Source organism: Bactrocera oleae, chromosome 4 (genome assembly GCF_042242935.1).
Source record: "Bactrocera oleae isolate idBacOlea1 chromosome 4, idBacOlea1, whole genome shotgun sequence".
NCBI classification, from domain to species: domain Eukaryota; kingdom Metazoa; phylum Arthropoda; class Insecta; order Diptera; family Tephritidae; genus Bactrocera; species Bactrocera oleae.
In genome coordinates this window covers 7,246,248-7,269,787 of record NC_091538.1, presented here as the reverse complement: position 1 = coordinate 7,269,787, position 23,540 = coordinate 7,246,248, and the positions used below count along the sequence as shown (strand labels likewise).

General features: G+C 33.5%; 1 protein-coding gene and 1 long non-coding RNA gene across 2 annotated transcripts; one reads left to right on the top strand and one right to left on the bottom strand.

Annotated features, from left to right (window-relative positions):
• Nucleotides 1-13,063: 13,063 nt before the first annotated feature.
• Nucleotides 13,064-23,540, bottom strand: LOC106619365 (uncharacterized). The gene is made up of 6 exons (XM_070107842.1): nucleotides 22,884-23,540; nucleotides 22,676-22,810; nucleotides 22,572-22,605; nucleotides 13,696-14,279; nucleotides 13,491-13,631; nucleotides 13,064-13,321 (listed from the first exon to the last, which is right to left on the bottom strand). Exons 1-6 carry the CDS (start codon nucleotides 23,451-23,453, stop codon nucleotides 13,280-13,282), a joined length of 1,506 nt encoding a protein of 501 aa, XP_069963943.1. The 5' UTR covers nucleotides 23,454-23,540; the 3' UTR covers nucleotides 13,064-13,279.
• On the top strand, nucleotides 19,047-22,411 carry LOC118683169 (uncharacterized). Its single transcript, XR_004979055.2, has 3 exons — nucleotides 19,047-19,169; nucleotides 19,905-20,657; nucleotides 20,732-22,411. It is a non-coding gene; the product is annotated as an uncharacterized lncRNA (long non-coding RNA).

Genomic DNA, 23,540 nt, shown 5'->3' with positions numbered 1-23,540 from the left:
TCACTGAGCGATTAAGTTTTGCTGTAAATATTGGAAAACAACAAGAAAACTATGCAGATAATTTGATATCAAGCTGAAGACTTTCTGAGGCTTATATCTTTTTACTTTCGAGTCTCGAAAAATTTAATTTAGTATTCATACCAAGCGTTGAGAAATTGCGCTACAAACATTGAAACAGCAACACAACTGTAGAAATAAATAAGGAGGGAGCAGCAGAAAATAGTAAAAGTGAAGTCGGTATGTGTCTGCAATCTTAATACTAACCTATGAACTAACCTATCCTAACAAAAAAACTTTCTTACGAAAATTCATATTAATGCGTAATTCAAAAACGGAAGCGAAGCAATATTTGTTGAAATTATGGTCCAACGATTGATATCTTGACTAAACTTATTCTTATTTTCTTAAATTTGTGACTGAACCCCGTCATTTGCCCAATTCAGCTGCAACTTCTTGGTTATAGTTGGCAACGGCTACCAGGACTTCGGTCAAAAATCGAACAATCCGAACGACGCAAAGTAAAAATTTGCAGAAAGATTTCTCTCTTAAAGAAGGTCAAATTCTTTTTATGAGAAATCAGACATATAAGCTTTTTACATTGCGCTGAAAAGTATGCTATATCAAATAAAGAAGGCAGATGCTGGAGAACTTCCTTAGAGTTACTCTACACCAGAGAGCTGCAGCTGCTCACGGCATTGTTACATGCTCCAGAAGCTGTAAGTAAGAGTCAAAGAAGGTATCGAAAGACCGCACGATCTCAAAAACTAAATGTCAAATGGCTTATCTGGAATTCTTGCTCTCCATTTACGGAAGAGACAGCAGTCAAAACGCTTTGATTTACGAAACCAAATATGCCTGACCAGCAGTGTCTTAAATACATTCTAGAGACTCTCATTTAATAAATGTTACCCTGACTTTCGATAGAAGCTTATTTAGAAATTCACGAGTTTTAAGCTTTTTAAACACAATTTTATATTAAAAAGCAAAAATTAATTGCAAAAACCACATTCAACTTCGCTCACTCTTTAACTTTTTCGCTATGGATTCACACACACACATTCGCTGTCTCTTTCAGTACAATTTTAATTTCCTTTTATTTTCATTAGATATACTTTCCTGCTATTGTTACCCTACACTTCCTTCAGCACTTCCTTAATAACACCCAGCAGCAAAGCACAATCAAAACAACAACAATGTGTATTCTTTTGTCTCTAATGTCAAGCGCGCATCCTATTGTCTTCGCGCCGCTTTGTGGCTTGCAAAGGGTTAAATAGCGCAAATATTATGTTGATATTATACAATATTTTATAACTGTGGCTTTGTGTTGTTGTTTGCATGTTTTTTTTTTTGTTCTGTTTTTTTGTTCTCTTACGTTGTACGATACTTCCTCCAGCACAGCATTAAATTGTTGCCGCTTATTGTTGTTGCTTGTCGACATCGTATTCGCCTGTGTACTGTCTCGTGTCTCAAGCTCTAAGCTTCAGCTTTCGAAATCCCATTTGCCATTTGAACCCTTTGACGGCGGCATGCTTTGTCTTTCTAATTTATTATTTTTAAATTTTGTTGTCTTTTCTTTCTTCTTCGCCTTTTTTTCTGCTTCTTCTTCTTCTTCGGTTTGCCAATTTTAATACCCGCAAACAATTTAATTAAGCTTTTTTTACTGTCGCTACTTATGTAGATTTTTATTGTTGTCGGCTTTGTAATTGCCTCTGTCAGCGACTTTTTGTTGCCGCCTTTATTGTCGGATATGTAAATACATACATACACACGCAATGGTTTTAATTTTTTGTTCGCGCTTTAGTGTTACCATTTGCACATTTTCAAACAATGTTCGTCATTTTATTAATATCCTCGCATTTAAGGATCGCGCTCCGTCGTGGCTGCTTTGATTTGGTCGGGCATTTAGTGAGGAGAAGTGATGAAATTTATATATACATATGTTACGTGTATGTAACAAAATAATTCAGATTTAAATACAAAATGTTCTTTTCAAAAAATTCACTACAGTTATGGCCAAATTATGAGAGTGACGAATCGAATGTGCAACTAATATAATTTGAATATATTACTGCAATCAATTAGAGATGCAAGAACAAGCTATTCCAACACTTTAGTGAGTTCTTTCTACACTCTCTTGTATTAAATTCAACTTAGCGTTTTACGTTTATCTTACCGAACAATCTCGGACAATCCATTTTAGTGTTGCATGAAGTGTTAGCAAACTAGTTGGCTTTCTGAGATCTTCTCGGTATTGTCTTTTTTTAAGTGCAACCCGGCCAAAGATTGTGTTGAAATTTCTTGTGAATGAAGGAAAATGAAGACATTTATCCATCGATGTTATAATAATTCTACTTGTAATGTGGAGAAACATAGCGTAGAGCCACATAACAACAAACTAACCCAACTCGCTTCGGGTCGAAACCTTGGTTATGGGGCCCCAGGTATTAACAAAAATATCTCTGCTATCAAGGACTTCCCATAGAGCTTTCTGTTATAGCTGCCTCTTATCTCCTTCACTCTTTTTCTCGTCACACTTAGATTTCTTCTACTAATCGAATAAGAGCAGCGAAGTTCCAAACCGTAACACATAAACATGTCTGAGTTTACATACATACTTAATACCGCACTTCCGCAACTGTGACCCCATCACCTATTTCTAGACCAGCAGAAAAACATCGCTTACTACTTTCTCATTGCTGTCAGCAACAACAAAGCGAAAATGGCAATTCGCTTAATCATTTTGTCATGCTTACATGAATTATGCGCGTTAGCTAAATTATCTACATACATATGCATGTATATAAGCACATAAGTAAGTGCGTTTGTAAACTTTTGAATTTGGGTCCCTATGTCTGGTGTGGCTAGAAGCGCATGTTGTGGCTGCAGCGACCACAACATTCGGCCGCGAACACGACAACGAAGCGCCACAACACCATACTCAAAGAGTAGCTCAAACGTGGGTTGGAAAGCTAAAAGGTTTCACGCTCAGCAAACTTGGCGACCGAATAAATACACTCTTCTGCGTATACTTGTATCGGATAAAATAGGGTGGTTCTACTGCAGAAAAATTCGAATGTAAACATCTTCAGTGATCGAGGAAACCAGCATCTCGTCGTCGGGAATATCGTGGCTTAATATGCCGTCGTAACTGACGTTCCAGAAGTCTGGGCGGAGAATTGCTGCGAGCGCAGCTTCTCACAGGTTTTATACAGCAAGATTCTGTCTTTCAAATAACTCTTCCAACATGAGGCTGCGATGTGTAGGTGTGGGTTTAAAGTTTTCTTCAAATGCTTCAACTCAAATGCTCAATCCATTGAGCGCTGTTAAAGGCGTTCCGTCCGCCCACTCGTCTGAGTTTGTTGCATGCGCTGTGCGCTTCTGCCATACTCCTCATGACATTCTCAATTGCCCCAAGTGTTGATTTACCAGCTCTGAAACCGTATTTTATTTTTAATTTTATTTAATTAGATTTTATTTTATATTACTTTACTTTTAGTTCGTATTCATTGAGAATTTTATTTCATTTTATTTTATTTCAATTTATTTTATTTTATTTTTAGTTCCGGATTCAAAAAAAAATGTTATCTTATTTTATTTTATTTTATTTTATTTTATTTTGCTTTATTTTATTTTATTTTATTTTGTTTTATTTTATTTTATTTTATTTTATTTTATTTTATTTTATTTTATTTTATTTTATTTTATTTTATTTTATTTTATTTTATTTTATTTTATTTTATCGCATTTTATTTTATTTTATTTTATTTTATTTTATTTTATTTTATTTTATTTTATTTTATTTTATTTTATTTTATTTTATTTTATTTTATTTTATTTTATTTTATTTTATTTTTCATTATATTTAATAAAATTATTTTATTATTATGGTTGTAATTGTAAAATAAATTGTATTTTATTTTAATTTATTATGAACCAACCTGCAACTAATTCACGCATACATGCATAAACGTTTAGCAAAGCCGCAAGTTCAATTCACGTATGTACATATGTATGAGTGTGTGTGCATGGCGCTGTTGGTGCACTGTAATTTACATACGTCATAAAGGATTAGCATATCCTGATTTATTTTCATTAGAAATGGTGTCCTTTGCACGCGTAACACTCAGTCGCCACCGCCCAACTATGCCGGCATACAAGTACATACGAGTACCTTTGTGTGTTTGTGTGTGTTAGCAGCGATATTTTGCTAGTTGTGTGCGCCATGTTAGTTTGCAGCTGATGTCAATGCATTGCTACTGGTGAATGGCACATTTGCACAAAGGTATTATATAAATGTGTTGATACTCACGTAAATGTAAGTGTTTATGTATGCATATGTTTATGTGTGTGTTGGTGTGTCTCTGCACTTGTTTTGATTTGTAAATCTTTTCACTTCTGCATCGTTATATATTGCTCACATATACAAATGTATTTAGGTGTGAACTACTGTAGGTCATGTTTGTATGTTTATCAGCATTCACCTCGTTTCCAATTCTCTTACTACCCCACTTGGTCTCCCTTTCTCTTCTTCATTTCATTCGTATTCTCCGGTGCCACTGTCACCGTTTCCAACTATTTCTAAACTTGCTTGAGTGACTGAACCGACTGCAAAAGTGGCACAAGACTAATTAGTTAGATAAACACAACTTCATTAACCGGAAATGTGATTGTAAGTGGTAAAGGTAGTAAATATTTAGAGCGGACATATTTAGTTCAGGGCGTTAGACATTTGTAAATTGTGTGTCATGTTCAAGTATCGTGTAAGTTTTACTTTAGTCCGTGCAACATGCTAAACTAAAAATTTACTACTTAATTTTTAAAGAGCGTAAGTAAGGGGAATGTTTAGACTTATGTATTGCAGAATCTTTGAGCTATGTTCTATTCCGTTCTGTAGGGAAGAACATACTATCAGATACTATATCAGAGAAAAACATCAAGAAATCAGTCAGTCAAGTTTCCAAGCTTAAATTTTATTAAAAAATCAGTTAAATTTGTATTTATGAGGCTAGTAAGTATTTATGAGCTACAAAGATAAAAGGGTGCTAATGGTTTCTCAATGAAATCGGAACTAAAAATTTGCACTAGTTACAAAAACCAAGGAAGACACTCTATACTGTTTTCTTTTCAAAAGGCTAGACTGTTTACTCTCATAGTAATCTATCTTTAGTAAATCCACTTCACTATGCTAACGAAAGGATCTCAATTTTAAGGAACAAAAAGTTTTGAAATTTGCTATAAAATCTTTATGCCTGATATAGTTCATATATTAACAAGAATACTTACAAGCATCCTTATTCAAGTAGGATAATGCCTTAAGCGTATACATATGACATAAAGGTAACACAGCGTCGAGGGATTATGTATGTAGTAAGATTATATTATATTAAAAGTTGAGATATGCACTGCGACTTATGGCCTATTGTGGTCTCTCCTATTTTCACATCACTTCATTTAACTCAGTTAAATCAAGGAGGCTTATTAAAACTCCATGGTTAATGGATGTGATATGATCTATCATCGAATTAATTGTCCTGATAACCTGACTACGTCTTCTTATGATTGCAAGACAATCAAGGAGTACGTATGTGTTCTAGTGTCTATGCCGCATGGTCATAGAACCGATACGGATACAGTATCCCAATTTGTATAGATCCCACCTTAGGCAGGTTCTTCTCTGGTTCTTCGGCCGAGCTTCACTTTTAGTATATTGTAATCCTCATTATTTTTAGGCTTTTCAGGCTGATCCCTGAGACGGAAATCACACTTGAATGGAAAATCATATAAATCCTAGCTTACTTGGACGTTGGAAGATATGAGACTTTAGTACTTTAAATCCTTATCCTAGCTTGACATATAACTTCGGCAATGGCATCCGCAAAGATTTTGATTCTTTCTCACCTCAGTCGCCCATTGAACAATTCCCGGCATTTGATTTTGATTGCAGTTAGTTCAACTAGTTGGTGGAAGGTGACCTCATCTTCTTCCAAACAACTTCGACAATTGGTTTTTCAAACTCACCTCCTGGTCGCCGTTTTGACAAAGACCGGTTAGAACTCCAAAAATTAGGAAAGGCGAACTTATTGTAGACGAGTAGCTAACTGAAGTCTTACGAACGCTTCCCTACTTCTGTTGATCAGCGACGGCAGCAGACGACGCAACTCTGAATCGGTACCGGTCTATTATGATCAAGTGCTGCAGGAGCACCTTTCCTAAAAAGTTTATTAGCTTTGTAGTTCTAAACAAATGCGCTTTGATCTGGGATTTAGAATATAATGCGTTGTAGTTGCAAAGGAACACTAAACGGAATCAGATTTCAAGTTCTAAGTTGTTCTCAAATTCTAGTTAAGCTCATACTTTAGTCAAAATAATGGCATGCTACTAGTTTTTGCACTGCACAGAAGCTCTGTTAAGAACTTATGCTCACTGAAATGTTCGAGTTTTCCTAGAAACTCGGAGCTATAATAACACCGACAGAGTGTAAAGAAAATGCAACTCTAATAAGCCGTTTGCATAAACTCTCCTGTGTATAACACACTTAGATCAACAAGTAAGCGGCTAAAAAAACCATTACAACAAAATAACAAAAAGTTTCTTCATGTCACAAAACTTGCTTTAATTTTTTTTCTGAAATTTATCTTTTACATTTCGCAAGTATTGTCATTTACTTACTCCACGTGTACTTTTCCTCACTCTGTTGCAACTTTTTGTTTTACACCATAGTTTCACTGTTAACTGGCAATCTTACGGCGCACCTTCTATACTTGCAACACTGCAACTATTACGAAATTTTCGCTTGTAAAAAGTGTTCGCAACGAATATTTGCAGTAAGACAGGTAATATAGCTGCTATGTAGATAGCACTCAATTTAGTTTCAGATAGATTTTTGCCAAAGACAATTGTCTGTAGACGAGTAGCTATCTACTCGCGTTAAATGGGAAAAGTTTAATGATGTTGGCTGTGTGCGAAAAAGTGTTGCAACTTGCAAGTAGTCTTTATGCGCCGTACTGCATTTTTGTTGTTGTTGTTGTTGGCTAAATAACTAAGCTTAATTGAAGGCAGTTAAATATGTTTGCCCACTACACTGTGCGCAAATACAATCAAAGTTGTGTCAAAAAGTTAATCATACGCCATGTACAACTCTATAGTTGTACATAATAATAGAGCTCTACGCTACTGCCAACTAGCTGCAATGCAAATAATCAAAAAGTTTTCGGGTTTCGCATGAAATTTCACAACTTTAAATGTAGCTTGTTTGCACAGCTGGCAAGTAGATATGTAAATGCGGCAATTATAAAAATCATTTCACAGTACATATATACTTAGTAATTAATTGGAATTTTATTTTATTTCAACTTCGTTCATTGTTACAGCTTCCCATTGGTGTTGTTTCTTTTGCAAATTTTCATTAAAAAATTCATGCATTCATTAAAAAGTAACCAACAAAATATAATTCTCGCTGCCGTTTGACCTCTCTCCTGCAAGCTTTTACTTTTCAACCAAACGAGGCACACTCCCACGCTGCTTGCTGCGCTGGCAGTTAGCTGACGACTGCTAGCAATTGCTATTAAAAATGCAAATCTTTGTTGTGTAATTTATATCTGCCGCAAATAAAAAACAGAAGTCACCAATTAATTTTAATTTTCCCCTCATATCCTTCACAGTTATTCGTTTATATCGTTGCAAGCGCTCAACACACATTCGTCGTGCATTTTTGTTCTGTCACTGTCATTTGTTCTGGAAATTGTTGGCTTCTGTGGCGCAATGAGCATTTATGCCAATGCTGGCAGACGGCCCGGTTGTCAGACCCTGTTGCCGGGCTCGTGTGGTTGTTGTGTCGGTTTTGAGTTGTTGCGGTTGTATGTACATATATATAAAGCTCATATACTTTATATAACATATATTATTTACCCACATTTATGTGCTGTAATAATTCTCGCTTGTTGCATTCAATGGAGGATATGGAATTTTAGCGGTCGGCTTGCATTATAGCTATATGCTATAGTCGTAAGTTGTTATTTCGCCTAAATGTAGGCAACACTTTAGGTAAGGTTCGACAATACTAGCTGGCTGTCTCGTCATATAAAGACCAACAGGTATTTTGTAATGTCAGGTGGAGACTCAATTTAATACTAGCTGAAGTTTTCGTCATACAGGACGTCAACGCTGTTTGCGAAGTTTAACAGAGACTTGATATCCAATTTTGATAGTTCATCTAGTTCTTTGAACTATGAAGCTCTTAGTTATATAAGACAAGTTCAAGATAAAGCCGACCAAACGCAGAGAAAGTGTTTCAGCGTCTCTTTCTTGCCTGCTTCCCTGCGCTTTCTACATGTGTCATCGTTACAGTATGCCTGCCGATTGAAGAAAATTTCAAAAACACAGTAATTCTACGGTTTAACAACTAACCTTTATCTAACCTAACCTACCTTCCACCCATAGGCGGTGTTGCTTAAAGCTATCTTACTATAAAACCAGAGAAAAACTATCTCAATGAAACATTTTTGGCATGGGGAATATCTAAATGTATTACCGTTAGTCTTAAACAACTTACATAACATTTATAACGGGCCTTAAGCACAACAACGTCTGAGGTTGAACTAAAAGTATCGCTATATATGCATACACAACTAACGAAATGCAAAAAAATTTGCACCATATAAATGCCAACAACTAAATTTACTACTTTTACGACAATATTTTTTTCTATTTACTCACTATTGAGTGCTGCGCAAAAGGAATATGAACGTATTTCTGAAGCAATGAATTCCTGAGAAGCGACAGCCAAGTGGTGCACATTAAAATTGCCAACCGAATGAAATTTACATCGACCAATGAATATACGAGCGAACGCACTTTAAATGGGTTTTAAATTTGGCCACTTTACAAGTTTCACTAAAACAACAACAAAAACAAAAACAACATGGAAAAGAAAAGCGCCCTGAGCGTTCCCGAAGAAAGTGCGGCAAACTAACAAATTCATTTTTAAATATGTTACACCAAACGAATTTGTCGAAGCCAAAAAAAAAATTCCTAGTACACACCAACAAAAACAAGAGCAAATACTTGAGTGGAGTTGCGCCTAAATTCCGTTGCCTACATGCTCAGCGAGCAGCGCAAAATCAATGGCACAGACGACAACTTGGCCAAGTTTCATTGTTTTCGATTTTCGGCGATATCCCTTTTGCATAAATACTTGCAACACATGTGTGTGTGTGTGTGTGTGTGTGTGTGTAGATTGTCTTCAACTTTGCATTTAGTTGGGTAACTTGAGCTACTAAAAATTCAAATCAGACACACCGCACGAGCGGCAGGCAGTGTAATAGCAGACGGATGGCCAGCTCATGGGAATCAATGAATCCGAGTTGACACACATACTTGCTAAACATTTTCATGCGCTGCACTACTTAACATAACCTCAACTCTACTCTGTATCAATACACTTTATTATACAGTTGAGGTTCGAAAAATAGCAACACCACTTATATAAGAGTTTATCGTGTGTAGCTTGTCAAGGTAGAAGAAGACTTTCTTAGTGATTTTGTGAGTCACGGCCATGTTTCAGCTAAGATTTACTTTAAGATTCCAACAGGGCAGCATAGCGACTTTATTTCGAGGGTGTCTGCGATATATATAAACTTTTCTGGATATATATCTGTATATAAAGAGGTTACCAACAAGAACGACGTGATGTTAAAATAAAACAAAATACTCAAATCAAAATTGTCAAAATAGGTTCAATTATGCAGATAATTTAATGCCATTTATGATATGAACCAAATGGCCACCACGGCCCCATTTGCATAACTTCAACAATTTTCGTTGCAGCATTTCGGCTGGAATTTCAGTTATAGTGCGCTCTCTCACATTTTGACGTTAAAATATTATCAATTTCGGTATCAACCATATTCGAACTAAGGAATCCGAATATTTCAATGCTGTTCTCTCCAAATTTTGCAGAGTAGTATTTTAGTTATATTCTTATTGCGAGAGGCACATGCTGTTGAATGCTTTTATTGAACACTTAACTGTACGTTACGAACTTATTGTCATCGCCATCGAACGTGAAACGTCGAACGTAGCCGCCAACATTGCCAATATCAAGAATTGTCCAACCGGCGGCGCCACAAACTGAAGATAGTGTGCACACAAAACAAAATGCCAACGATCACACTGGCACACAAATGCGAGACGTGGTGTGAATGTGGGTGGACGCATTGGTGACTCCGTTCTACCAATAATCAATTTCCGTGATTGGATTACATTCGGCTACTTCCGACATGTGGCTTGGCAACGAAAATGTTGCAAACGCAAACCCAAATCCCACAAAGCTGCACTGCTAGTAGAGCGAGCGGGTGGAGAGGGTTGCTTGTGGACACCAATGACAGTTGCACATATAAACTTACGTGCATACAGCATTGCATTGCACTGCTTACAAACACACACACACACACACACAGATACATACATACCTGTAGACCCGATTAGTTTTTGGCCATATTGTTGACTCACTTGGGAGACATACGATGCCATTTCGTGCCATTGACGACATGCCAGTTATGCCATTGTTTTAACCCGTTGTTTTTGTTGCTGTTAGAATGTGCCCAACTTTCGCATGTCTTTTCGTATCCTGCAGAAGCCAAGGAGCGTCAACTTACTGCTGCGTCTGTTGTTGTTGTTGGCTAACTGATAGACCAGCTGAAAACACGATCATGTTCCTGGCTATGGGGACAATAATATCCAAAACACAAAAAAAAAGAAAGCGCCACCAACAACAATGTCAGCTGCAAAAGTACTTGCTGTAGCTGCTGGCGACGTGTTCTGGCGTTGAGCGTCGGGAAAGAATCCCATACCAACAGCAAGAAGGACAGGAATGAAAACAACAACAACAATAACAAAAACAACAAAAATCTTCACTGTAGCAGTGAGTATCATTAAAGCAACCACAACAATTACAACAAGCACACGACAATTGCAAAAACAGCAAGAAAAACTTCAGCGTAGCGGCAAGTATCATTAAAGCAACAACAACAACAAACATAAAATACTGGCGACGTGAATTGTTACACAATGTCGATTTCAGTGCCAAAGGAGGTCAAAAATCCCACCGACATGCATGACTTAGCAAACGCCTGTGTATTGCTCGCCATTCATTGAGCCCCGAAGGCTATGTGCGTGTGTTAGCAGCCATCTTATGTGCACCAACACATGGACACATTTTGAATATGTGATTTTATTGGCATCCACACATATATCTCTTGTATGTGTGTGTGTGTTTAGTAATAAGATTATCGGAAACAAATGATGAAAATAGCGTTGATGCGATTTTTGGCATTCGAAATGGCAATCAAGGAAATGCAGCAGCCAAAGTAAAATGGTTTTTTGTCAAAATGCTATAAAAACATGCCACAGCGAATCGAAGCCACCTAAAAACGATGGTGCAACTTTAAATTTCATAGTTGTTGCGCTGGAGCAATTTAAAAATTACTTGAGATTAGTCAAGAAAGCACAGTGGTGGCAAAATAAAGTGTGGTAACGAAAAAAAAAATTAAATAAATATTTCAAAAATAAAGTAAAAAATAGTTTAAATAAAAATTAAAAAATATTTAACAAAAATTTTTTAAGGAAAATCCAAAAAAAAAGAATTAAACAAATATTAAAAAATATATAATAACATAATATATGTAAAAAACTAAAAGTTTGCATTTGACTCATGTAATTTTCAATACTTTTCAATATAAAATTTTTCTTACCAAACTAATATTATTCGAAATCGTTTTTTTTTTTTTGGAATTAGCATTTAGGCATTTTTTTGAGGGTTGAAAGTTATTATTTAGATTATTAGAAACTCTTTCCAATATTTTTTTATCTTGTTTCAAGTTAAATTTTAATTAATTATTATATTGAGGTTAAATTTTTTCTTGTACGAAAATTTTTTTGTAATTTTTTACTTAGCTTCTTTCATAAAAATAACTAAAACAAAACATATATAAACAAAAATAATTCCAAAACATTTTCTATTCTTGTGAACGCTTTAGAACAAAAAAAATAAAAATAATTTTAGGTATAATTAAAATATATATATAAATTATAACAAACAAAAAAAAACATCGGAACAGTTAACGCTTAAGAGTGCTCTCGTTGGTCTTAATTATAATATATATATTATATTATATGTAAACGGAGCAGTTATATACCTGTGCTCATATATTTTGCCGCCACTGTGTTTAAATTATTGTATAAAAGACTGAAAAATATAATATTAATTTATTAAATCTGTTTTTATTTTAGTCTGCACTCTAGTTTGTTCTTGTTCTTAGCCACCACTGTTTTCATTGCCGTTAAAAAAGCTAATTTAATTGTAGCTTTTCAACAATCTATTCTATTTCATACTTGGATTTAAACAATTTTCCATTAAAAATACGCTCATAAAGCTTAGTCATTTCAGTCTAACTCTTCTTATCGCTTTGAGAGAATAGACTCTCTTCTTAGTTCAATAACGTTATATGCCACCGTATGCTTTTCAACAGTCAAATATTGATTACTTCGCGCTTAGAACTACTAATTTTGCTTACATATTTAAAAAATATCAGTTATAATATAACAACCAAATTATTGCAATTAAATTTTTCTTCATATGGAAACTATTATCTCAAATCGGCTAAATTATTTTTGTCTGAATATTCGTTATTTATTTAGTTAATTTTATTTTTATTTGTTTTGTGTTTTAAAAAATTTGCTTTTATAAAATCAACTTTTAATTTAAATTTTTATTTCATAATTTATAATTAGACTTTAAACAACTTTTTTCTTAGCTTCGTAGCTCTTCTCGTACTCAGTCGAAAATATCTTATTTTCAGTATTAAATATTTAGTTATTACTCATTTGCCATTTAATTCCCTCTCTCTCTCTTTCTCTCTCTCTCTCTCTCTCTCGCGGTTGTTTTGTTCTCTCACTTTTTGTTGTTCTGCTTTTTCTCTCTTCTGCGTGTCGGATTTCTGTATTCTCATGCCGCTCTTCATATCAAAACAAAAAAATTTTGCTTCGTAATCTTTCATATTTGCACTTTTACTTTCGATAATTTTTATTTCGAATATAGACAAGAGTACAATTTTATTGTTTTATTCGAATATAGACAAGAATACAATTTTATTTTTTATTCGAATATAGACAAGAATACAATTTTATCATTTTAATGGTACACCGTGGTCACATCTATCTACTATCTGTATGACTTTGTATTCGATTGTTGCAAACAGTTGTACATATTTGGATTGAATCTTTAGACTGGTTCGCCCAATGGTTTTATAGTCAGCTCATGAATCTGGAAAAAAAATATATAAATAATTAAAAATTTTAATGCAAATAGTTAAATTTTGGAATCGCTTAAAATTTTTTTTTTACAAAAATTATGAATATTTATGTTAAGCAATAAGAAACATTAGCAAAAAATATATGCTTAAACAAATTCTGAAATTTATTTTTCAACTCACCTGCACGTGTGGCGGTGTCTGTAGACAATACACTAATGCATCGGCCACATCTTCGGGCTTAAGCAACGGTAAACCGGTTTTGTCTTCCGGTAAAAGATGCGCTGGTAAAATCTCTGTAAGCACGCCGCCGGGACTAATACTCTGTAAACCATAAAAGGCTCATATGATCACAAAAATGTCTCGGCCAACTTTTCGAAAAACTCACCGTCACTTTGATCTTGGTGTTGTATTTCAAGAATTCCTGTCGGTAAACCTCCGTCATAGCGGTCACAGCATATTTCGAAGATGGATACAAATTCCACGACAAACCCGGTACGTTTGTGATTTTATGACCCGCAATGCTGTTAATCAAGAATACATGTCCATCTCCACCATGTTCACGCATCGTACGAAACGCTTCGCGTGTACAATATGCCACGCCCAACACATTCGTATCGATCGTATCACGTAAATCGTTAGAGTTATCTTCACCCACCAAATCGCTGCCACGCATTATGCCCGCATTGTTCACCAGCACCGCTACCGGACCAAATTCCGACTCGATCTGCTTGAAGGCATCTACAATTTCCTGCTCCTTACCCACATCACATTGTAAAGCATGCAGTCGTTGACCGGCTTCTGGTTTCATCGCTTCACGTAAGGCTTCAATGCGTTCCTTGCGTCGCGCTAAGCCTACTACAGTCATGCCATTATCGACGAGGTACATCGCACAGGCCGCACCAATGCCCGAACTGGCGCCGGTCACCACGGCTACGCGTCCCAGCCAGCGTTCCATCTTCACTTGGGTTTACACACGACGAGTATCGACACAGTTGTAATCTTGCGAATCGCTTTATGCAGTCTGGTATGCGCTGTCGAGCGTATGCTTCTTGACAAAAATTAAAAGTCAGCGAACTCTGCAGCTTAATTTATAATGGCGAGCTCTTTGCAGGCGCTCCCAAGTAAAAAATTAAGCATATATAAAAGTTATAAAATGATAAAGCCGCGGAAGAATTGGGTGACGCCAGATTACTGCACATGTAAGCAAATTAAATATATACCGAGATAAATATTTTCTGATTTGCATACAAATATTGCACAGTGAAAACGCAGGAGTCTCAAATATTAAAGGTTTAAGTATCAAGTACTTAAAGTTCGAATTCCTATTGTTATTCGACCCTATCCAAATTTTTGCTAGCAATTAACTAGCAAAAAAACAAATATCGCTATGTGTATGTTTTCTTCTATCTTATCAGCGATATTTCTTATGCATTCCATTGCTATTGTTTTCGAATATATTTAGTAAATTACTAAAAAATTAATTAAGTTCGCAAATAGTTAATTTACTTAATTAACTTCATTATGTAATAAAACATATTTAATTGTTAAAAAAAAAAATAATTTACTACTACATTTAATTTATACTTTCGTTGAAACAACGCAATTAACTGACAAAATTAAGTTGTAAATTGAGTCGACTTTGTGACATGCTCAATTAAGCATACACAATCATTAACAATTCAACAAAAAAGTACGTTTTATGCACAACAACTGCTTGGAGGTGAATAAAATCTCAACTGTTAAAAGTAATTTAATATAAATTAATTCTTTAAACTTTCTTAAAGGCAAAATTTAATTTTGATTACTTAATTCGAAAAGAAATTCAATAATAGAGTAATTCACTAAGTTTCCGGTTGACTCCTACATAACTCTTGCCAGCTTTAGAAAGAACACATTAATAATTGTTTCAAGTTAGGTTTAAATTGAGTCAATTAACGAATTGTCTAAATTAAGATAAATGATTAAATTAAGAGCAACTCTGGAATGCATTGACAGAAGATCACTGGACGGTTATTTTTGCTTATTAGTAAATTTAACAGTAATTTTTCGCTAATGGAGTTGTACTTGTAATTATGCGCTAATAGACTATAAAGTAGATTGATTAAGAGCTAGTTGACTATAACGTTCACAGGGTAGATAATTTTCTCCTTATTAAACAATTTATATAATGTTAGATATTTAGACTGGATTCATATTGAAACGCCAGTGGACCATTACGTACATCAATTAAGCGCTACCTTTTATTTATACATAATGTACTCCGTTTGTTTATGTAATGCATATTGGCTATAATATTATCCACATATGTCTGCGTTCTGCCGGCAACTAATCAATATTCAGTTACTAAAAATAAACACGCACTAAAAAAAACAAAAAAAAATATATATATATATTATATATATAGCATACAGGTTTGGTTGAGATAACATTCAAAATTATAACGCAAACTTAGCAATTCGCTCGACCGTACGCTGTGAGCAACAAAATTAATCAGCGTCGCTCCCCGATACCGCAAAGGAATGTTTGTTTTCAATACACATATACATATACATATATAATTTTATGCAGAAGTATATACCTATATATATACATATATTTGACAGTCAATTAGCTTAAATTTCGTTTGTTTATACAACAAAGTAGTTTGAATGATTGCATATATGTAGCTATATACTTGTAGATATTTATGTAGTTACTACGAGTATAACTAACAACTCACTAACATAAATCACTCTCTCACTCCATTAGACTAAAACAGATCAATTGTCACTTGACTCATCCATATGAAAATATCTGTTTATTTTTATTTACCTAATTGCCCTATCATCAAAAAAACCAATACACTACTCAAGTACAGATAGTAGAATAATTTCATAGCAATCAGGTTATATTTAGGCTCTCTCGCAAGAATACTGCTTAGGCATACTACGCATTCGAATATGCCGCTGTAAGCACAAACATACAATATATACATTTATACATACGTGCATACATACATGTATCCATATCTGCCTATACATGATGACTGGCAAAATTGTTGAAAGGCAAGTGAATTTTTTTGGGCATATACAGGGTTTTCCAAAAAGAGTGACATGATTTAAAAAAAAAAAATTATTAAGTGTCTAAAATGTCTTTTATTTAATGTTAAGTACAATCGACACAATTAGGCTCTTAATATAACATTTTTGTTTGAAATATTTATGCATTAACAAATGTTAAAATGAAAACTGAAGAACCTAGTGTATTTCAGATATTTCCAAAAAGCTGCACAACTAGTTGTGTTACAGCTATATGTCATAGGTATGAGACCTCTTTGATTTTTACTATCCACCTTCTACCAATCACTAGTAAACAATTAGCAAAATTTTGTCTTAATAAATTTCTAATTTCAAAAGTTATTTTAGAAAAATATGTTTTTGAACCAACAATTGTATGGCAGCTTTGTGTTGTAGTGATCCAATTTTGATAATTTTTACTACTTACCTACAACTAATGATAAGTAACTGCTTAACAAAAAAACCCTATTTTTGAAACATCAGTTGTATGACAGCTTTATGTTGTAGTCGTTCGATTTAGCTGATAATTAGTAGTCTGTTTTTAACGATGAAAAGTAGATATATTACAAAATTTTATATTAGTAGCTTCTTATATCAATGAGTTATAATGAAAAGCTCTATTTTTGAATGATCAGTTGAAGAATCCGATTTTCAAGATTTTTATAGCCTATCTTTTACGAGCAACGAGCAAATATTCTACTAAATTTCATCTCGTTAATTTGTTAGTTGATAAATTAATCAATATAAACTCCTATTTCCGAAATATAAGTGACTTTTATAATAGATATTCGTCTTTGATAATTTTGCCGCATATTTTGCAATAAAATCGCAAAGCTAGAAGCAGGCAACAACAGAAATGTAAAATGTCCAAACCATTTGGGTTTTTAATCAAAAAAACAAAAAACCGTAGAAAAAAATTCGCTATGTCATTCAATGATTCCGACAAAAACAGACCACTCACTAAGGTAGATTGCTTAGTAAGTTAAGCATTAATTCCTAATTGATTTATAGGTATGTCAGTACACACTCCAACAATGCCGTTAATCACGTGCCACTCTCAATTAAATCAAGCAGCGAACTGTTCGGTGAAATATGAAGTCATCCTAGACTTAAGCACCAGCAGATTGATAAATATTAACAAGAATGTGAGATTTTACTATTGACTATTTTCACTCAATGTTTTTGGCATTAATCGAAAGTATACTGAAGAAAAAATAATTCCGCTCATGTTTATTAAGTTTAATTCCTTTATAATTCATAAAGAAAATTATCATGTTTATTAAGTTTAATTCCTTTATAATTCCAAGCATTATATAATATTGGAGGATAGAGATACGAGTATCGTAATAACCAATAGAAGGTGTAAACCGATGTTATCCAACTTAGCACCAAGCAACTTTGTAGGTTAGAAAAGCATATTCACAAGATTTTATTTAAATAATTCGCATATATAGATCGATTTTGCGTCAGCCGTAGCAACGGAGATCTTCTTGAATATCAAGATATACTATATATGAATTAACAGGGAGGTTTCTTCGAAAGAAATAGCGACATATTTATCCTTTTTCGAATTCCGCACGTATGTCAACGAATTTACGTCACCGCTTGCATGATTTATGTTTTGCTAAGTCACGCTATAATTACAATATACATAAATAATAAAAACACCATACGTATCAACTTAGCTACCTTTATTTAATCCGACGTGAAAGGAATGAAAATTAAAAAAATTAAGATAAATAACTCTAATAAATCAGCATTAGAAATATGCCTATACATATTGTAATTTAACAGTCGTTGCTTGCTAAATACCATATATAATATAATATATAATATACATAAATTACAGTATAAAGTATTAAGCTTCTCGCTTGTAGACTGATGAGTAGTCAGGAGTTAAAAAACTTCGAATAGTTAATACCTTCTTCGTCTCTAACAATATGTACTATATACATTAGGGTGGGTCAATAAAAACGAAAAATTATGCGAGACCATTTCGTAGAGCCGTAAATTTCCTGCAAAATTATGAGTTTTCTGTTTTATAATAATTTTAATTTCTTTTCATTGAGTTATAAAATTCATTAGAAAAACAACTGCTTTAAACTAATCAAACTTCAACCTCTAATATCTTTTAAACGGTTAGGTGAAATCGCAATAGTTGGAAGCGAAATTTGAATTTTTCTATCTGATAATAAGAAACAAATAGAAAGCTGTAATTTGGAGGACCTTCCCGTTACAAGTAAGAGCACATACTTGAAGAGGCTTTCTTAGCGATTTCTAAGAACGTATTTTTCAGATTGCAAGCAACATAAATGTTTTTTTTTTTGGACCCGCCCTAAACTTAATGTATGTAACAGGTGTTTCGAAAGCGAGTGCTTAAGCTGTAGCAATGTATAACTGTTTATTTAAAAATATATTCTTTTTTTATAAAAATAGTTATAACACTTTTCGATTCTCAAGCCATTAATCGATAAAAAATACTGTTTATTTTAATTGCAAAAAAAAGAATATAACGATCGCGCTTTCCGGCAATTATACATGTTTTTTTTCTATTGTCAGAACAACAACACCAAGTAGAGCTTTTGCATATTCTATTGCATAACGAACTAATGCTTACAGGTTAATAACGACTTAATATATGATATAAATACGATATTAGAAACGAAAGAATCTTTTAGTTGCCCAACGAAGTGTAAACTGATGTTATGTGGCTTTGAAAACAAATGCAGTTAATGAAAGTATATAAAACAATTTTAAGTTAATGTTTGTGTAAATTGTAAATTGTGAAAACTATAAGCCAAAAGTAAAAACCTCAATTCATTTATTAGAAAATAAATTTATTTAAAAAAAAGCACAAGAATTAAAAATAATGAATTATTAAAAAAAATGAAAATCACAAATTTAATAAGTTGAAACAAATATATATTATTATTAAAAAATTTAAAAAAAAATTAAAACCTTAATTAATTAAGACTAAAAACTAAAAATAAACTTTTAATCAAATTAACTTAATAAAAAAATAAAATGACACTAAAAACTGGTCATATAAGTATGTACTAAAAAAGTAGTAAAACATTACAACAAAAACAAAAGAATATAAAAAAATTATTTAAAAATAAAAAGTATTACAATTTGTATAAAAATAAAATATAAATAATAATTATTTTAAATTTTATTACATTAATTTTTTTATTAAAAATAATAAAAGTAGTAAAGGAAAGTTTAAATTTTCTTTATGAATAATAAAAAAAATATGTAAAATCAGCAAGTTGGTAAAAATAACTTATAATATATAGTTAGGAAAATTTAAAAATTTTAATTTAATAATTCAAAATATAAAGTTTTAAATTATTTTTTATTAATAATTAAAATTTTTTATAAAATGATAAAATTAGAAAATTAGAAAGTTAAGAAAATGTATTTTTTTAAATATGCTTTATACATTTTTAGTTAAATTCTCTTTATAAATTTTTGGTAAAATATATATTTCTTTAATTTTCAAAATTAATATATATAAAATTTATTTTTTTTTATTCAGTAAACATCAAGGCAACATACAGGATAATATATCAGGCGTGGTTTATGCCACACGCGAGGCATTCCGTTCGACGAAGACGCTTGGTGGTGCTGGGCATGTCTTCCTGATGAACAACGATCGCCTCACTATCACTTTGCAGTAGATTGGATTTCATCAATATGCTGGGGCTAGACGAGTCGCTGTGACCTAGGGGAGGGCACAATAGACCATAGGTCGCGGTGCAGACCTCTACCCTTATCTATTCTATTCTATCAGGTTGTTGCAGCGAATGTACCAATGAGCATATATGCACCGACTAAGCATGCTATAACGGCATTAACCGAAGTTTATCGGCGAGAGTTCAACAATGAGCATACTAAAGTGAAAGTTACGGTAAAAATATATGAAATGCCTTCTACTTTTCTCTTGGTTTTAGTCCCGGTTTCGTTGAGACTGATATTATGACAAAGCACATGCGTGACGAACTTAAAGACTTCTCACGCCTGAGTGCCGACGATATTGCCGATGCCTTGATTTACTGCCTGCAAACGCCACCAAGATTTATTGCAAACAACACATTTTTTCTTGAATAATTTAATTATATATTATAATTTCATAATTTTTGAATTAAGCGAGCAATGAACTCGGTTAGGCACAACGGATCTCTCTGGATTATAATACATTATCGCATTTAGCTGTCGTATAATTATTACAACATCTTGTTTGCTTAAGATTTTCCCGTCAACAAAACACAATTAAGCTTTCAATTCATTTGTAAGTATGTATTTGACTTGATTATGCACACCAAGTAACTTTCGTAATCTTTATCTCAAACTGAATCACCTTAGGGGTCGGATATCTATAGTCTAGCCATAAAAATATTCGAGGACTTTATAATTCAGGAAAGAAATTTTTTTTGGGAATAAATATAAACAAAGATAATCATAAAATTTGTTTTTAATTTAAAAATGAAATTTACTTTTTCTTAATGAGATGAGTAATCTACATATATTTCCATGTTAGCTTATCGTAGACACAGTAACGCAACGAACCTTGTTTGATCTTCGGTACTTTTGTATGGCTGATCACAAATATTTCAGAAGCATTCAAAAAGACCATCTATAAAGTTTGGCAGCAACGAAGAGGCATTCGCCTTCACTGCGCACAAGATATGGTATTTTGGGGCTCATTATAGAAAAAAAAACACCAAACTGTTGTGATTACCAAACTTCGAGAAAAGACTTAGAACGGCATTACTTACCTTATATACTGCTGAAGTAAAAAAAGAAGAGTTGTGGTTACTCACCAAAGTGGTATATTATGAAGAAATGAATATAATATAGGATTTTTGTGCTCAAGTGTTGATTTACGACCCAATTACAATATTATTTGAATAATTTTTTGCACGATCCACTAAATTGACCTTAGCGCAGTTGTTGTGTTACGTAAGCAACACATTGTGAAATATATTATTATCTTTTCAATCGAAGCTCTTAACGGCAAAAAATAAATGCTAGTCATTCAACATTTTCATTAATTCAGAGAATTTTTAGAATTTCTCTACTTTAACTCTCTCTAAGTAATGTAAAAAATTATCAGATACTCAAATAAGCACATCAATGCTTTTTATTCAATATTCAAATCAAATTAATTACAATGTAATCAAGTTGTACAACCTTCATATCCATAATCCATAAATGTTATAAAAAGCCACAAATCGTCTTCAACCGAAATTGTTTAAAGCTAATCCCGATAAAATGCCGTTCTGATCCTGAAACTCAAAATTGTCACAAAATGGTTGTCATCTCATTCAGGACGGTTATTAAATAATGTCTGCACTGAAGAAATTGGTTAGATCGGAGAACTATAACTAAGCCTATAGCTGCCATACAAATTGAACGATCGGAATCAGCTGATTAATCGTTAAATATAATAACAAGCCACACATCATCTTGAATTTTAATGTAAACAGCCATAAAAGATTGTAAACCCTTTTAAAATGGTACGAAAATATTTAAAGCTAATCCCGACAAAAAAGCCTTCTGCTCCCGAAACGCAAAAATCTCATAAAATGGTTATCAATCTACTTACAAATAATTCCAAGCTAGTCCCGAAATAATAACTTACTAGTTGTCCATAACTAATCCCGAAATAGTTCATCATTAAAGACGGAAGTTGCGAAAACGTTTCTCCATTAAAGACCTAAATTAGTTTCAACTACTGATGCCAATTATGGGGAGTTCCCAATAAATTGTTCTCAAATAGTTCAATTTTTTAAAAGAGCTCATTTCGGAAGTAGGCATGGGAGTATTTAACTGCATATAAGCCTTAAATATAGTAAAAAAGCCACAAATCGTATTTAATTAAAATAGTCCGCTGAAAGCTAGTCCCGAAAAATCCCGTCCTTATCTCGAAACAAAAAAGTGTCTTAAAATGGTTATCATCTCGTTAAAGCCGGTTGTGAAATAGTTTCTGCACTGAAGACCTAATATAATATTACTTACTGTTGACAATTGTGGAAAGCGCAAAAGTTCTCTTATTATACCGAGTTCCCATTAATTGAGAGTCACAAAATTTTGTCTGAATGATTAGTAATAACTTTTGGATTCATTTTATTATTTTATATTTTCTTGTTTAACAAATATATAAGAATTTAATTCCTATTTCAATACGAGCAATCTTAGAAGTTTTCACCGAGTGGTTTTATGGTTAATTCGTGAATCTGGAAAATTATAAAAAAAAAACATAAATTTTTCACTATACACACAGACTTAATATACGGGATGACAAACCTGCACATTCGGGGGTGTCTGTAGACAATAGATCAACGCATCAGCGATATCTTCGGGAGTCAAAAACACTATATCTTTTGCAAACTCCGGATCAACGCCCATAATCTCGGTTTTTACAGCACCGGGACTAAGGCTCTGCAAATTCAACAAATCAAAATTGAATACAAACAATAGTCACATTAAGCTTAACACAGTGCACACAACTTACGGTAATCTTAATATTTGTTTTGTTATTCAGAAGCTCCTGACGGTAGATCTCAGTCAAAACGGTGACCGCATGCTTTGAAGATGGATAAATATTTAAAGAAATATTCGGTATATTCGGTATAATATGCCCAGCTATACTATTGATGAGGAAGACATGACCATCAACACCTTGAGCCTTCATCGAACGGAAAGCCTCACGCGTGCTCCACACAATACCGTAAACATTTGTATCGATCACATCGCGTATATCTTGTGAGTTGCCCTCTTTCAACAAATCACTATGACGTGCTACGCCGGCATTGTTTACCAGCACAGCTACCGGTCCATACTTGCTTTCGATCTCTTTGAAGACAGCTATCACATTAGCTTCATCTCGTATATCACATTTAATTGCATGTATGCGTTTTTTTGCGTCGCCTTTCACTTCATCGCGCAGTGCTTCGATACGTTCATTGCGCCGTGCCAAGCCGACTGTCACCATACCGTTATTAGCCAGATATTTCACAATAGCTGCACCAATACCCGAACTAGCGCCAGTGACCACAGCAACACGATTCAGCCAACGTTCCATTTCTATGATTTTTGCGATGTATAGACTATTTAAAACCGTTCTTTACGGCTGAGAAGTTGAATTAGACTGACTTGTCTATGAATTGGC